General features: G+C 43.1%; 1 protein-coding gene across 1 annotated transcript in view; it reads left to right on the forward strand.

Annotated features, from left to right (window-relative positions):
* Window positions 1–14,549, forward strand: part of ADAMTS9 (ADAM metallopeptidase with thrombospondin type 1 motif 9) — a 76,348-nt gene that overhangs the window by 1,609 nt on the left and 60,190 nt on the right. The window contains exons 3-7 of the mRNA XM_062500388.1: window positions 12,150–12,436; window positions 13,414–13,497; window positions 13,597–13,718; window positions 14,083–14,123; window positions 14,244–14,349. Of these exons, the coding sequence (XP_062356372.1) occupies window positions 12,150–12,436; window positions 13,414–13,497; window positions 13,597–13,718; window positions 14,083–14,123; window positions 14,244–14,349 (640 nt within the window). The remainder of the gene's footprint in view (window positions 1–12,149; window positions 12,437–13,413; window positions 13,498–13,596; window positions 13,719–14,082; window positions 14,124–14,243; window positions 14,350–14,549) is intronic.

A 14,549-nucleotide genomic window follows, 5' to 3' on the forward strand; every position in this document is an offset into this window, starting at 1 on the left:
CCTGATGTAAAGCAGGCAAGAGAGCTTTTGGTCTGTCTTGCCTTAAGTATCCTATGAGCCCTTAAACGTGTTTTCTGTTCTCTCCTACATATAATTCCCAACCATCCTGTTCTGATATACTGTCTGTCTACTACTCTGTCCTTTAAATGACATCCTTCTGTCTTGGTCTTGCTGTGCTCCTGGTCTTCCCTCCCCAAATCTGGCTGTGAGTTGCCACATCTTACTTCTTTCTAGTGGAAATGAGAAACACCAACCCTGACAGTTGTTCCCTTAATAATCGCTTTTTCATGGTTCATTTTCAAAGGCTTTTTTTTTTCCTCATGGCCCTTCCTCCACCAGCACCATCTCCCTGACCTCCTCACTCCCTCTTTCTAGTCCTTGCACATATGAAAGAGCATAAGCCTTTTTCTCTCCCTCTTCATGTGCCTTGATGAGCAGTAGCCTTGCTCCTACTGTCCCTATTATCTGCAGTGGCCTCCTGCTGCTCTCTGCTTCCTTGACTTCCTTATTTTCACAACTAATCCACCCCTTTGGCAGCAAATACCTAAATTTTATCTGCAGAAGTGTATTCCTTCAGCCTCCTGTTTCACGTGCTGTTTTGCCCTCCCCCTTTGGCCTGCAGCTAGATCTACAGGAACTTTAAAGCCTAAACAGAGTAGACCTTGACTGGGTTCCCTTGTGGGCTGCAAGCTGCTCATATGCTACAAAGTAGGTGGAGTTGTTCAGGAAGTAGAGGTATCACTAGAGGAGAAATATGGTGCCCAAATTAGGCTGCAGTTAGCGTGTTACTTGTTTGGCTCCCATAACTGTGGATCATGGCTGTGCTGTTGAGCTGTCAGTCTGTTCAGATTGCACCAATCATGCTAAGTCCAAAGATGCTCTGATGCTCTGTGACCAGCCAGAGCAACATGTGTTTCTTCTAGAAGACATGTGAACCCACCTCTACATGCAAACCTATGTGCCAGGGGTACAGTGTACCTCTCACAAGGCTGTCATTGTTTGTTCTTCCAAGGGCTGCTGCTGGAATATGCCATTCTGGTTTCTCTCTTCCAGCTGTTTCTGCTCCCTTCTTTGAGATCAGATGCAGGAGACTCAGAACAGTTGGAAAGAAACACGGAATCTGGCACATTGCATCAGTAACCCTTGGAGGAACGGAGCAGCAGATCACAGGACTCATTGAATCGAAGGTAGCTGGGAGGGCTCTGAATTTTGCTTGTGTACTTGACTCTGTGCTGCTGTAACAGACTGCTGTATTTCACCCTACTGTATCATAGTTCCCATTTGGGATATTATTCTTCTGTATTGTAATTCACAAGAAGAATACTTCATCTGTGATTTTACCAATGCGGTATATATAGTTTCCTCCTTTGTTCCAATATACTTTCCTTCTTGCTTGTCTTTGTTTTCTTGCTCTTCTCAGTTGCTTTGTGTAGTGGAAGGAGTTCTCACCTCTCAAACACCATCTTAAGTGTTCCAGATAGGCATGAGAGTCTTACTTGTCTTCCTGTCCTCTTTCCCTCCATCTCTCCCTCTTTACCATCTCTTCTTTTTTGTCATTGTTCAAGCTTTTGAAAGGGAATAATGCTATGGCTGTACGTGTATGGTGAACAGGTCAAGGTTATTTCCTTAAAGGAGCAAGTTCAGAGCAGCTTGGGCAATGCTGAACCTTGGCATTCTGCTTGGGGTTACATCTGGTGAGAGAAGGTGTCTCACATGTCTTTGCAGCGGAGGTGAACATGCAAAATCTAGCAGCACTCACTGTTTTAGACAAGGTGTATCTCTCATTCTTGCCAGAGGAGAATAGTTTCATGAGAGTTTGGGAGTTAGTCATAGTTGTAGGGTGTTGTGAGAATTCAGTCTTTTGTCAGAAGAACGTGTGAAACTATGTGTTTACTTTGCAGGTTTTTGGCAGGGGTGAAAATTTGCTCGAAGAGGAAATTGATGTGAGGGAAATATAAGGTACCCCCACTGAGGTAAGCAAGGGACCCTATGTTGCCAGGCAGTGGTTCTATTACGAATGACTTTCTGATAGTCATCTTCCTGGAAATGATTAATAAGCAACATACTGGTGTGCCCTTGCCGTAATGATGTAATTTTAGACTTCTTGAGGTATTGAGGAAGGTTTCCCTTGTGAATTGACTAACAGATTGAGTAAAAGCTTTCATTTGCAGCATTCTCCCTGGTCTTATTTTTAGTTTTCAGTGTCCTGAGGTCAGCTTAGAAAACCAGGTATTTTAATTAGCAGTTTCTGATAACAGTTTTAGGTCCTCTGACATAAAAGATGCTCTGCAGGTGTTCTGGAAAAAGATCTTTTTCCTCTGAATGCTGATGGATATCAAATGGAAGCTGTGCTCTGCAGATGAACTTTCATAGCACAGCACTGGGGTCTCTGGCAATGCATTTCAGGTGTCTGGCATACAGCTCAGCCGCCATAAGAAAAGCCTTGGACAGAGTTTTCCTTGGGGTAACAGGTTAATGTAGTTTCAGTCATAGGAAATAGTGCATTTTCCTCTCCTTCCTTTCTTCTAGTTAGTGTCGTGAATCAGTTTGTCATCTGGCCGGGGATCTGGCAGAATAATTAGTTGTGTTTTACTGAATAGCCCTGACGGGATGAGGACTTGGCCAGGCTGACAGCATGATGTCACTATAGGTACAGCACCACTACCACCCATCGCTTCAGGATAGCAGGCTCTTCCGACCCAATTATTAAATATCCGCTTTTTTGAGGTGGAGGAGGAAGAGAAAAGAAATTGTGATCCTAAAAAAAGAAAAAAGGAAGCAGCTCATTGCAATGCTGGAGAGCACAGCTTTCCTGCGCCCCACAGAGGAACAATATGACTCCAGTGATAAAGGCGGGGAGCTGCATCCTGCATCCCTGTGCCAGCCACATTGATGAGGCCAGCAGCACCTCCCCAAGCCCCCATCCACTGGGACCTTCTTCCAGGAGCAGACCTGTGAGCCCTTTCCATGTGAAACCCTTGAGGTTTGGTCTTGCAGAGAGATGCCCAGCTCCAGATGCCAATAGGACACTGCCTTTGATCATCACTTAAATAAACCACTTCAGGCTGCGCCTTGGTGTGGGTCTTACGTCCATTTCTGCTTCTTCTCCTTCCCATAATATTTCCCATGGTTTTGTCACATATGTATATGTATGTATATTTTGGTTGTTGAGTTCTCTGGAGCTCTTATTTTCCAGTTTTGTTGGGGTCTGTGATAGCTTTAGCCTTTTACTGAACTTTCACAATCATTCTGCCTGTTGGCCACCCCTTGTTCTGAGACAGATGTGGCCTCTACCTGCCTGGCTGTACAGAGCCACAATTCCCCTGTGTCCAAGAGTATAATTGCAAGTATTGTGCCATTTGTTGCCCCACTTCTGTTGCCTGCCCAGCTCTTGCTCCAAACTTAGCAAATTCTGTACAGCTTTTACTGTGACCCTGATGCAGGACTCCTGACTAAACTTTTTGGGGCAGCTCCTTCTTTGTACTCACTGCCTTCACATGGCTGATCTGCACTTCCAGTTTCCATCCCAGCTTCATTAGTTAAATACCTCTGTTCTTGCCTCATTTATCATAATTCCTTTATATTCAAGACCTGTCTGGGGCTGAGATGAATAAACTAAAGACTGAATGTATAGTGAGCGCAAGCTGCTCCCTCACTTGGTGCTGGTCAGCTGTGCCCATCCCAACACTGGCGTTGGACATGGACTCTGAAGCTGCATGTGAGAATCTTTCACAAAGTCCTCATTTGTTAGTGAGAGCATTTAAAGCAGGAATATCCACCATGGGCAAAACTCCTCATGCAGAAGCAGCAATAACACTCTGATGGTGCCAAACTAGTAGGAAGATGATTAAAGTTGTTCCTGTTTCTGGAGGGGAGCCAAGGGGCTGTAGCCAGCAAAGAGGCCTTCCAGCAGTTCATGCTGAGGTGATGAAGTTTTGGACGCAGGCTCAGATGAATGCAGGACAGAGCAGGTCTTACCTGCACCATGCTGACTGTGCCCCCACCCACTGCTGGCAGAGGTGGGAAAGCCCAGTGACTCACTTGCTGAGGCTGCTTTCCAGAATCCACCAAGTATTAACCAGCACAGATGGCTGCAGGACACAACCTGCAGGCTTAGCACATCCCAGTACCTGCCAGAAACGGATGCAAAAGGGTCTCAAATTCGCTGGTATTTTGTTGGATGTTACAGCAGTTTGACTACTGGAGAGTACATGTGTGGCCAGGCACAACAGTTCTACAAAGGGGAGCCCCATGTGGTCCAGGTGTGGAGGAGAGAAGCTCTGTGTGTAAGCTGTGCTGAGAAGGGTCCTATAAAAAGCACAGGAGAAACCAGCAGCATCTTGCTGCTGAGCTGGCATGACACAAGCATACTCAGTAATATGTCACTGATTTTTCGGTTGCATTAGTGAGTAATTTGTAATATATTACCCTTTCATAGTAACCGTAACAACCTTTCCCACCAAACTTGACATTGGGGAACCACCAGAGCAGAGGAGTGCTGCCTTGTGTCTTGAGCAAGCAGATGCTCCATGCTGCCAGCTCAATGATTGCAATCTTGTTTCTGCATGATAATTAGCTCTAGCCTGCTCTCCTAGTGCCAGCCAGCTGCATGGGAAGTGAACTGGTGATGCAGGAGATGGTCCTGTCCCCATGTTCCTGTGTGCTTGGAAGGGGTGGTCAGGTTGAGGTTGCCAGAATGGGGGTTTGTTAGTGTGCTATGAGTACCATGACCAGGGACAAGACCTGGGGAAGGATGTGTTAGGGATCTGGTGCTAAAGGCTAAAGCCTGACTTTGTAATGTGGTCTTTCATTGGTGCAGGGAGGGGATGAGCTTTTGTTCCCATTCCAGCTGTGGTTCAAGGTGTGTCTACGGTGTTATAAATGGCAGTGGAATGAAATGGGGCCAGTGATGAAAAATTTCCTGCTCCTTCTAGACCCTTTGTATGTGTTATGTTCTTACTTTATAGAAGTTTTGAGGCAGAAATTTTGAATTCCTTTTCCACAGAACTTAATGTTTGTACTCGTGTGTCTGTGGTGAAGTCCCAGATCCTTTGCACTTGGATTATTGGTCTAGAGCCCTTTAGTGTTTTTGCTGTTTCTTGTGGACACTGTCTTGCTTCCAACTGTGACCCTTTTTTTTTGTTGTTGTTTTCAACTCATTCATCCAGCAGAATTTTGCATTCTAGGTGTCTGGTTTCCAGGCAAATCTTCAGGCAAATTCTGTACTGCCAAGTGTCACGTAAACTCATGGTTGCAGGAGATCTGCCGGCAGGTTTTCTTAAGCCTTTACTTCCAGGTTGAGCAATCCTTTGGAGATCTTTGGAGAGTCTGTTTAAGCTGTCAGCTTTGCTTTTGGCCTCAGGGTAAAACACTGACTTTGTTCTTTTCCTCAAAAAAGTTTCTTATCTTAAAGGAGTGGATTGTAGTTTTTAGTCAGATAGTAATTAATTCAGGTTTCCTTCCCTCCCAGAATAAAGAAGAGAATTACATCACAACTCCCATATGCTAATGTAATTAATTCTATTTCTGCCTCCCTGTTGAGGTAACAACACAGTAAGAGCCAACTGGTGTTTGGTCAGATGGGCCTGGGAGGTCAAGCCACAAGCTTTTACCGTGCTGAGCTGGGAAAGGGATCAGTCTGTAATGTTTGAGGTATCTTGTGATGCTGGGAAGTGAAATAAGGTAATAGACTGACTTCAGTTAAAAAACATTGATCACACTCAATGATACAGATCCCATAATTAGTTCTGGTTTAATATTACTCAATGTGAATTATAAGTAAGGTGCATGTATTTTGTTACTCTTAGTACTGAAAATGTATTAAGCATCTATATGGCATCCTAGAGGTGTAAGATTTAAGACTGTGACTAAACAAATTATTGTTGACTGGTTATTGTTCTGCAATTTGAACATGGTAAGTGGACAGAGTTAAATTATTCTCCTGGAATCAAAATGGACATACTTTTACCTAATCTGTGTGGACATCCACTGAAGGAAGACAGGTGAGAGAAGCAGGGGAGGATCTCTTTGGTGCTTTCTGCCTGTTCTCTATGGCATATACTACTGAAAATAAACAGGCTGACTATTCTGTGACTTCTTTTCCCATATGCCTGTAATATCATTATCAACAACCCTGTGGTTAATTGCTGGAAATTTGTTTTTTTTTTCCTAATGGGATATTTTGTCTTGTCTTTTACTGACTCTAAGTACAAAGTTGTGGTGGCCTAAGTGTTGTTCTTGTTGGCATGGTACCTCACAGGTGTCACTAGACACAAGTGTGGGATGCAGGTTGTTGTACTTGTGACTGTTGTGCATTGGAAGTTGCCTGAAGAGCATGTGTGGGAGTTCTGTAAGATGATCTTGAATAATTTTCTCCCACGTGTTCAGCTCGTATGTTAGTATCTCCTTTCTTAAAGAGGCAATTTATTGTTTTGTTCATTAATCTACTTTCTGTCTACTGTGCAAAATTGATAGCTTTCACATACAACTTTTTACCTTAGGCAGAAAAATAATCTTTTAGGCTGGAATGCATTCTGATATTCATCACCAGGAAAGAAAACATCTGGAGTATGTGTGGTCCTTCATGTTAGCATTTTATAAACTGGAGAATGTTTTATTACTGAGGGAAGTTGATTGCTGCTCACTGCAAGTCCGTGGTTCTCGGCATTCTGGTTCAAGCAGTGAGAAGAAAGTCAGAGTCACCCTGACAGACATCAGGGTTCAACATCACCTTGAGCTTTGGCACCTCCAAGTCTCTATGGTCATAGACACAGGATGCAGTGAGTGAATTGGGGTGGAATTGTTGGTGTTGTATCAGGGATGCTTCATGCCAGTCTGAACTGCTCATGGCTTTATAGCTTTGCTTTCTAGCCTTAATACTTTCACATATTGAAAACACAAATTCCAGGCTCTGGGCTTGACACGTGGGGCTGACTTCAGCAGCAGGAGCTCCTGGACATGGACCTGTCTGTGGATCTGAACATTGCTCCAGCTGGACATTTAGAAAACCACTTTAGTAAACTGTGTGTGCAAAGTTCAAAGTGGAGGAAGGTGAGAAAATTAACTAGCAGGTGTCCCTTGGTTCTGAGGGTTTATAATCCATCCATGAAAATATTTTTCTCAGTAACAAAGAAGAGTTCTTTTTAGAAGCCCAAGATTTTGGTTCTCCTGTAGCAGTATGGGAGGGAACAATCCTGAGTCCATACTGTTTCTTAATTCAAAGGAAAATGTGAGCAACATGAGCAAATCAAAGCTTCCTTCCTTTGCATTGCTCTAAGAGTGGCATTTGTGAAAGTACTGATATTTTACTGCATTTTGAATAGTTCCAACGATGAAAGTTTGATTTATGCAGTTTTGTCCAGCTCTTGCTGCTGAAGGTTGAAACCCCAGTTGATGTCAGTTGTGTGGGCTCAGGTTAAGTTGCAGTTGAGCACTTTCTTATTTACACTTTCTTATTTCTTACTTGAAAAAGCAAGCAAACTTTCATTTGCACACTTAGTGCAGAGTATCTTTCTGTTTGGATCCCTGCTGGCCCAGATCCTTCATTTCCCTTCCAAGGTAGCTAATTGATCTCTATTAATAAAACCTCTTTTCCTTCCTAGATGTTGCAGCTGCTCTGGTTGCACAGTCAAGGAGCTATCCAGAGGGAAGGCAGGATTAGTCCTGCTTATAGGACTGATCATCTCAGTGCAGTACAGGGTAAGGCAGTGGCTGGTCCCCCATTATGTTTCCATCCCTGGCTATTGTTCAAGCAGGGTGTGAAGCTACAGGCAGAGAGGATGTGTTCAGCTCTGGGTTATGCTGACCACAACAGTAACAGAGATGAGAATTTGGCGTCCTGGAAATCCAACTGAGATACAGTTGTAGATGCGTAGAAAGATAGATAGAGATACAAAACATCTTGATATAGAATTAAGACAGACCCAGGGCTAGTAAAATTATTTGGTCCAGCTTAGGACTTGTTCATGTCCTAAAGAGGAGCCTGTTTCCATTGCGTTCTTGTCAAGAGGAGCCTAAAATGTGGTTCAATGTCAGGCAGTCTGATCTCTGCATGAAGGCAAATCCATTTTGCCTCTCTCCTGTTTCCCAGGTGATGGCAATCCCTTGGGTGGCTGCTGTTGTACCAGCTACAGGCAGCAAATCCAGCCAGGCAGCTGGAGCTTGTACTGAAGCTTTTGGCCAGCGTTTGCTCCTGTGGAGTTGAGGGAGACAGGTCACACACTGACTGACTGCCTGAGGGGAGCTCAACTGGAACTTGGTCTTTTTTATGGAGGTGTGTAATAAATAATTAACTTTGAAATGATAGTTTTATTGTCTGTGCAACAGGATCAGAGCGGGGCTGGGAGTGATGTGGGCCAACCACTGAGTAGCAAACTTTGTTAAAAATCTTAGGTCACATTCAGAAAAGTAATTATCATAAGTCAGTTTGAGAGGATCACACTTTTTTCTAGCAGGGAGATATTCTTAGCTCAAGAAAGAGTTGTTGTTTTTTTTTCCCCTCTTCTCTTGCTCTCTGTGTTTTACTTTTTTTTTTTTTTTTCTACTGTTATGTGCAGCTCTTTGCTTGAATTGTTACATGTCTTACTTAACTGTGCAAATTGGTTTCTAGCCCAAGGACTAGTTAATATAGAAATGGAAAGGATTAGGACCATTGGGATAAGTGGTCATTCTATCTTTTAGTATTTGGGTTTAGTATAACAATAGATACTGTGTCAAAAGCAGATTCTGACTCTGCCCTGTCACCCTTGCATGCAGGCAAAGTACTCACATAGGGCCTGAGTCTTCCTGCCCTCTTTCTTGTGATAGATCCAAAATACATTGACCAGCAGGAAACGTCTATAAATCAACTGAATGGGTTGAGGCTTCTTGCCCAAGCAAAAATAATGGCATTAGTGGGAAGATGCCATCAGGAAGCAATATCCTTTCACAGGATTGGGTCTCCTTTGTAAGTACCGCATTACAAAGAAGAAACCAAACAGAAAACAAAATTAAGATAAACTACTAGGTCTTTATAAAGACAGTGAAAACAGCATAGATTGTCTTAGTAAAGTGTGCAGTAAAATGGACATTATTCTAGCCTTTACCTGCCTCTGAAATGAATATTAACTTTTGAATCAGTGCATGGGTTCACCTGATACTTGAATTATTGAACTGTAGTTCTAAAAGTGTGGTTTTAATGGGTTTGTCTACTCACTGGAGTTTGGTTTTTCTACAAACTAAAAAGTTTTGTTTCTTAAACTCATCCAGTTACATGTGTAAGTAGATATGTTTCAGATCATTGCAAAGATTGAGGGCTTGCCAAGCAAAACATTTTTCTTCCTGATTTCTGTTACTATGTTAACACAATAGGAAAAAAAAAAACCCAAAAACCCAGAAAATAAGGTGGGGAAATATCACACCCTTTTCTGGTGTTACGTGTGGCAGTTGGTAGCTGGTGCTGCAAAATCACAGTTTTGTATAACATGAGAGGTTTTCCCTTCTGCCTGATGGAAGGGCAGCACATTGCACCATTCAGTGAGAGCACTGCTGTTGTGGCCATCGTAATGTAGCAGGATATCAACAGAATCAGGCACACAGAGTTCCTGGCAGTGCCTGTGTGCAGCTCCCATTAACGTGGTCAGGGTTTTACAGATGAGTTGAGAGCAGTGCACAGCCATTGGCATTTAATTTTTTACAGGTGAGTGCGCACTACCTACATGTAAGAAAGATGAGTGTGGATAGCAGTTTGCTACTACCAAAGTCCAGGAGTGGTTTTCCATGCAGTGCATCCCCGTCACTGGTGCCTGGTTTTCCAGTAACCAGTGACAAACACCCAACAGGTGACCTGTCCAAATAGCACACTGCAAGTGTTGGAGTGACTCTGTGAGTGGAAATAATTCAGTTGTTTTGGAAGTGATGATGTGTCTGACTTCATTTATGTGCTGGATGGGGAAAGAGCACTGATACTGTACCAACACTTGGCAACATTAGGTTAATGATTGAACTTGATGATCTTAAATATCTTTTCCAACCTAAATGATTCTGTGATTCTGTGCCAGATCTCTACACAAAAAGTAAAGTAATTTTTCCTCTGTGCTGGGCATACCTGGCTGTGCTGGGCTTTGATTCCCCTGCATGATCAGGGGTAGGTCAGGGCTCTCAGAACAAGATGGGAAATTTTGTGTGGTACTCTCTGGGTTTTGGGTGGGTTTGTGTTTTTTTTTTTAGCATGTGACACCAGCTTCAGGATTTCAGTGCAAGCCCAGTGAATATCAATTAATTTCTTTCATGCACCTTCTGTGTGATAGGCGTCTTCAAAGATAGGTGTCTTTGCAATTCCCTCTTTTTTTGCTAACTTCCCTCTGCCTGGATTGTTGGTGGAGAAGGCACCTGAGGCCTCATGGTCCCACGTGGGGCCCTGCAGAGCTCTGCCTTCGCTCCACAGCCTTGTGTTCAGCCTCACTTGAGCCCTGTTGAGCATCTTCCCATCCTTAACACAGTTTTCCTTGGGCACTTACTCCTTTTGGAAGTTAGTTATTTAAAAGGGAATTTTGAGTGGTGGGCTGAGGGTGCAGAGAGGAGAGGAGCTGGCTGAAGGGCTGGGGTTAGCACTTTCTCCTCAGTCTGGTCCTCTCCTCACCTTTAAGTTATTTGTATGCATAGTTGGCTCCCCAAGCTGATTGGCACTGAATGAGTCTGGATAATGTCATGGTTGCCCACGAAGCTGTGCCAGCATGAGAGCACAACCTTGCCAACACAAGGGCATTGATTAGAGCAGAGGAACTAGGGCAATCCAATTATAACTACAAATGCCATTGGCTTTCTCGAATTCTTACTCAAATAACTGCAGACTCTCTGCTGTATTAAGGTGGTCTGGACTATACCAAGAAATGAGAATTTAGAGACTGTAGGTAGTGCAGAGTAGATAGGATTTAATTCTTAACTACTCTATTGCCTATTTACACATAGGGCAAAAGGATAGTATTTTTCAGAGAGGTAGAAGCTGGCTGATTCCCTTTGCCTGCCATGACACTGCAGAATGTATTTATTTTTATGGAAATTATTGCAAATATTCCTAAAAGGAAACTACACAGGAAAAAAAACTAAGAAGTTTCCTATCATTAAATCTTGTTTGAGCATTGACTATTCCTTTGTTCCCTAATATTATGCTTCCTCTAACCCACTCAATAGGTCAGATAAGGAAATGTGATATTTTTCACCACCATGATGAAATTAAACTAAAGCTACAAAGAGCATGAGGGTTGTAGCCTGGAGTCGTAGATGAGTAGTTCAGATCTGGCTTTATATTAAATGCAGAAGTGAACAGTCTTTTGTGGATGAATCACATTCAATTAGCTACTTCCTATGATGAACTGATTAAAAATTAAGTGGCATCAAATAAGCCTGATTTTACTCTTACATTTAAATAATGCTATAATTACATACTAATCAGATGGTAAATCTTAATTGTACATGTTCCATATGTTTTATATGCCTGTTCTCCCTCTTCACTTTGTCGTCTTTGTATCAGCATGGAGTATATTTTCAGGCTGCTTTTATGTTTGGCCTAATTGAATATCAAAAGCAGTATATGTGAAACTTCCTGAATTCTATTCTTTCACCAGTGGCAGCTGTGCTATTAGATGACCTTTACCATTCCTGTAGCACAGAATAATAAAGGGAGGGGGGGAAACTGAAGCCCAGCCGTGTTATTGTTAGAGACAGAAATAAATCATATATAATTGCTTTGCTGTGAAGGCCAAATCCTGCCGTCCTTCATGCCTGAGTTAGAAATACAGGATTTGGACCTTTGTTTCCTGTGGTTTCCTGGCCACCTTGGACGTGCCCAGAATCCTCACACTGCTGCTGCAGTGGCTAATTACCATTGCAGGGCTCCATCCCTCCTGTATGGGCCAGGAGCTGGCTCTGCTGCAGGGAATGGCCACCTCTAAGTGCTACTGGCTTCCCCAAGATGGCTTTAAAAATTAAGCCTTAAATGTTGGATTACATGGTGGGCTTCCACAGAGTGCTTCTGTTTCAGTTCCCTGCTTGTTCGGAGCAAGCCCACGCAACTTTGTTGAGGTAATAGGTATTTTGACTTAACATACACGTGGTGTTAATTTTATTCATTCCAGAATGTACTGCATGTTTTCTCTGCCTTTTAACCATAGATCATGACCACAGTCACAAAAAGAACAAGCGGAAACACTGGAGAAGGCAGTGGGCAGAGAGCAGCATATTATCTGACGTGGAGACGTTGAAACACAGCCTGGAAGTGAATTATTTTTCTGAGGACAGCAATAAAACGGGGACCACTGGTGAAAAGAAGAGCCACAAGCGAACAAAGCGGTTCTTGTCCTACCCACGTTTTGTGGAGGTGATGGTGGTGGCTGACAGCAGGATGGTCGCCTACCATGGAGCCAACCTACAGCACTATGTCTTAACCCTGATGTCAATAGTGAGTGTTCAACCAGAGCGAGTAGTTTCACCCACAAATCGTTTTCTAGTGGTCACAGAGCCCCTCTCTGCTGCGTTCATATGCAACACCATCAGTTTGCCTTCCCTAGGCATGGAGATAATGCTGGGGTTACATTAAAAATGATAAAACGTGGCTGGAAAACGTTGGTTGGAGTCTTCTTTCCCAGATATATCGCTCTTCCTGATCCTTCTCACACCTCTCTCTTCCAGCCTTCTGAACATCAGACAGCATGAGCAATATCAGTGGTTGTTTAGTCCACACATTGTACTCTTACTTATTTATGCCCAGGTGAAATAACAGCTGAGTTAAAAAGGTACTTTGGGCACTGTGCCTTCTAGGGGCCTGCTACTGGTAGGTTATGCAGTAGCTTGACTTCCCTTGCTGTCACAAGGAGAAGGAGCCTGTGGTCACCTTGATCCTTAGCATAGTTCTCAAGTTGGCTTTCCAGGCTGAGAACAAGCACCTTAGTAGCTGTGGGTACTAGGATGCAGTAGTGCAGTTTCCAGACAAGCAGTTCTGTAGATGCAGAGTGACTGGTAGGGACTTTCCAACATATTTGTGTCTCTGGAAGGATGTTCATCATGTTTGAGGGTAGAAGTGCAGTGAATGTGTGGTCTGAAACTTCCCATGTCAAAATCAAGCACTTGGAAGAATAAGTTGCTTTTGACAGTCTTGGTTGGTGGTCTTTGTGTCTCAGAGCAGAATGATCCTTTAATTTGGTGAAATGTGTGCTAAAGCAAAAGGAAATGTTGGGTTTCTGTGATACCAGCAGGTTTTTTTTCATTCTAAAATTGTGCTTCTGCCAAGAGGTCTCTCCAAGTAGCATCAGAGCACTGAGCAGGGCAGAAGAGCAGCCCAGGAGAAAAACAGTTGCAAAATGGAAAATACGTGTGTTGTCTTAATTGTTTGTTTCCTTGAATGTTAACAGTAATTCCAAATATTGCTTTTTGAAACAGGTGGCTTCTATCTACAAAGACCCAAGCATTGGAAATTTAATTAATATTGTTATTGTGAAATTGGTCGTGATACATAATGAGCAGGTAATGAAAATTTTCTTCACCTTCTGCTTGACAATGGCATTTGTAGTGAGCATTGTCATGAATAATTGAAATACCTGCTTTTTGTGTGTTGCTTATCAGGATGGCCCTGCAATATCTTACAATGCCCAGACAACATTAAAAAACTTCTGCCAATGGCAGCAGTCCCAAAACCACCCAGAGGGAAGTCACCTTCGGCATGATACAGCCGTGCTTGTTACCAGGTGTGGTGAATATTCTCATGAAAACTGTAGCCAGTTGTGTGTCAAGGGCCGTGAGCATGTAATACATGGGAAATGTTCAGGTTTTGATGTGGATGTAATGATACTTGCAGTTGTGGGAGCATGTGTCCACCATAAAAAGAGATAATTTTGAGAGGTTCAAGACTGTCTGAGGTCTGCCCATGGGTTTAGCATAAGATGAAAAGCTCAGACTGTGGTGGGGAGTTAGTTTGGATTCTGGATGTGGCAAACCAGCGTGAGAAGGTCCACTGGAGGACCAAGAGTTGTTTCTGCTGTTGTTTCTGTGGTTGTACCTTAACTTACTGTTTCATTGAGAATTAATGTGTCAGGTCTGTTCTGCTTTCAGACAGGATATTTGTAGAGCGCACGACAAATGTGATACTCTGGGTAAGGAAAAACTTTTCTTTGTCTTTTACTAACTTTCTTTGGAGTGACAATGTTAGTTGCCTGTGCTGAACTGTGAGTGACATTTCTTTTTCTATCATAAACCTCTGTGTTTTCTCCTAGGTCTGGCAGAGCTGGGCACAGTCTGTGACCCCTACAGGAGCTGTTCAATTAGTGAAGATAACGGACTGAGCACTGCTTTCACAATAGCACATGAACTTGGCCATGTGTATGTTTTATGTAAATACATTTACATTTAAATAGCCCAATATTGATGCTAACTAGGGCTTTCCAGCCAGGTTGGGAACTGGTACTGCTTAGCCTAATTATTTTAGGGGAGATCAATATACTTGGCTAGAAGATGCACCACTGAGGTAGATGAAACTGTGGAGTGCTCTGGAGCCTACCTGAGAGCAGCAAAACCAGCAG

Source organism: Cinclus cinclus, chromosome 12 (genome assembly GCF_963662255.1).
Source record: "Cinclus cinclus chromosome 12, bCinCin1.1, whole genome shotgun sequence".
Taxonomy (NCBI): Eukaryota; Metazoa; Chordata; class Aves; order Passeriformes; family Cinclidae; genus Cinclus; species Cinclus cinclus.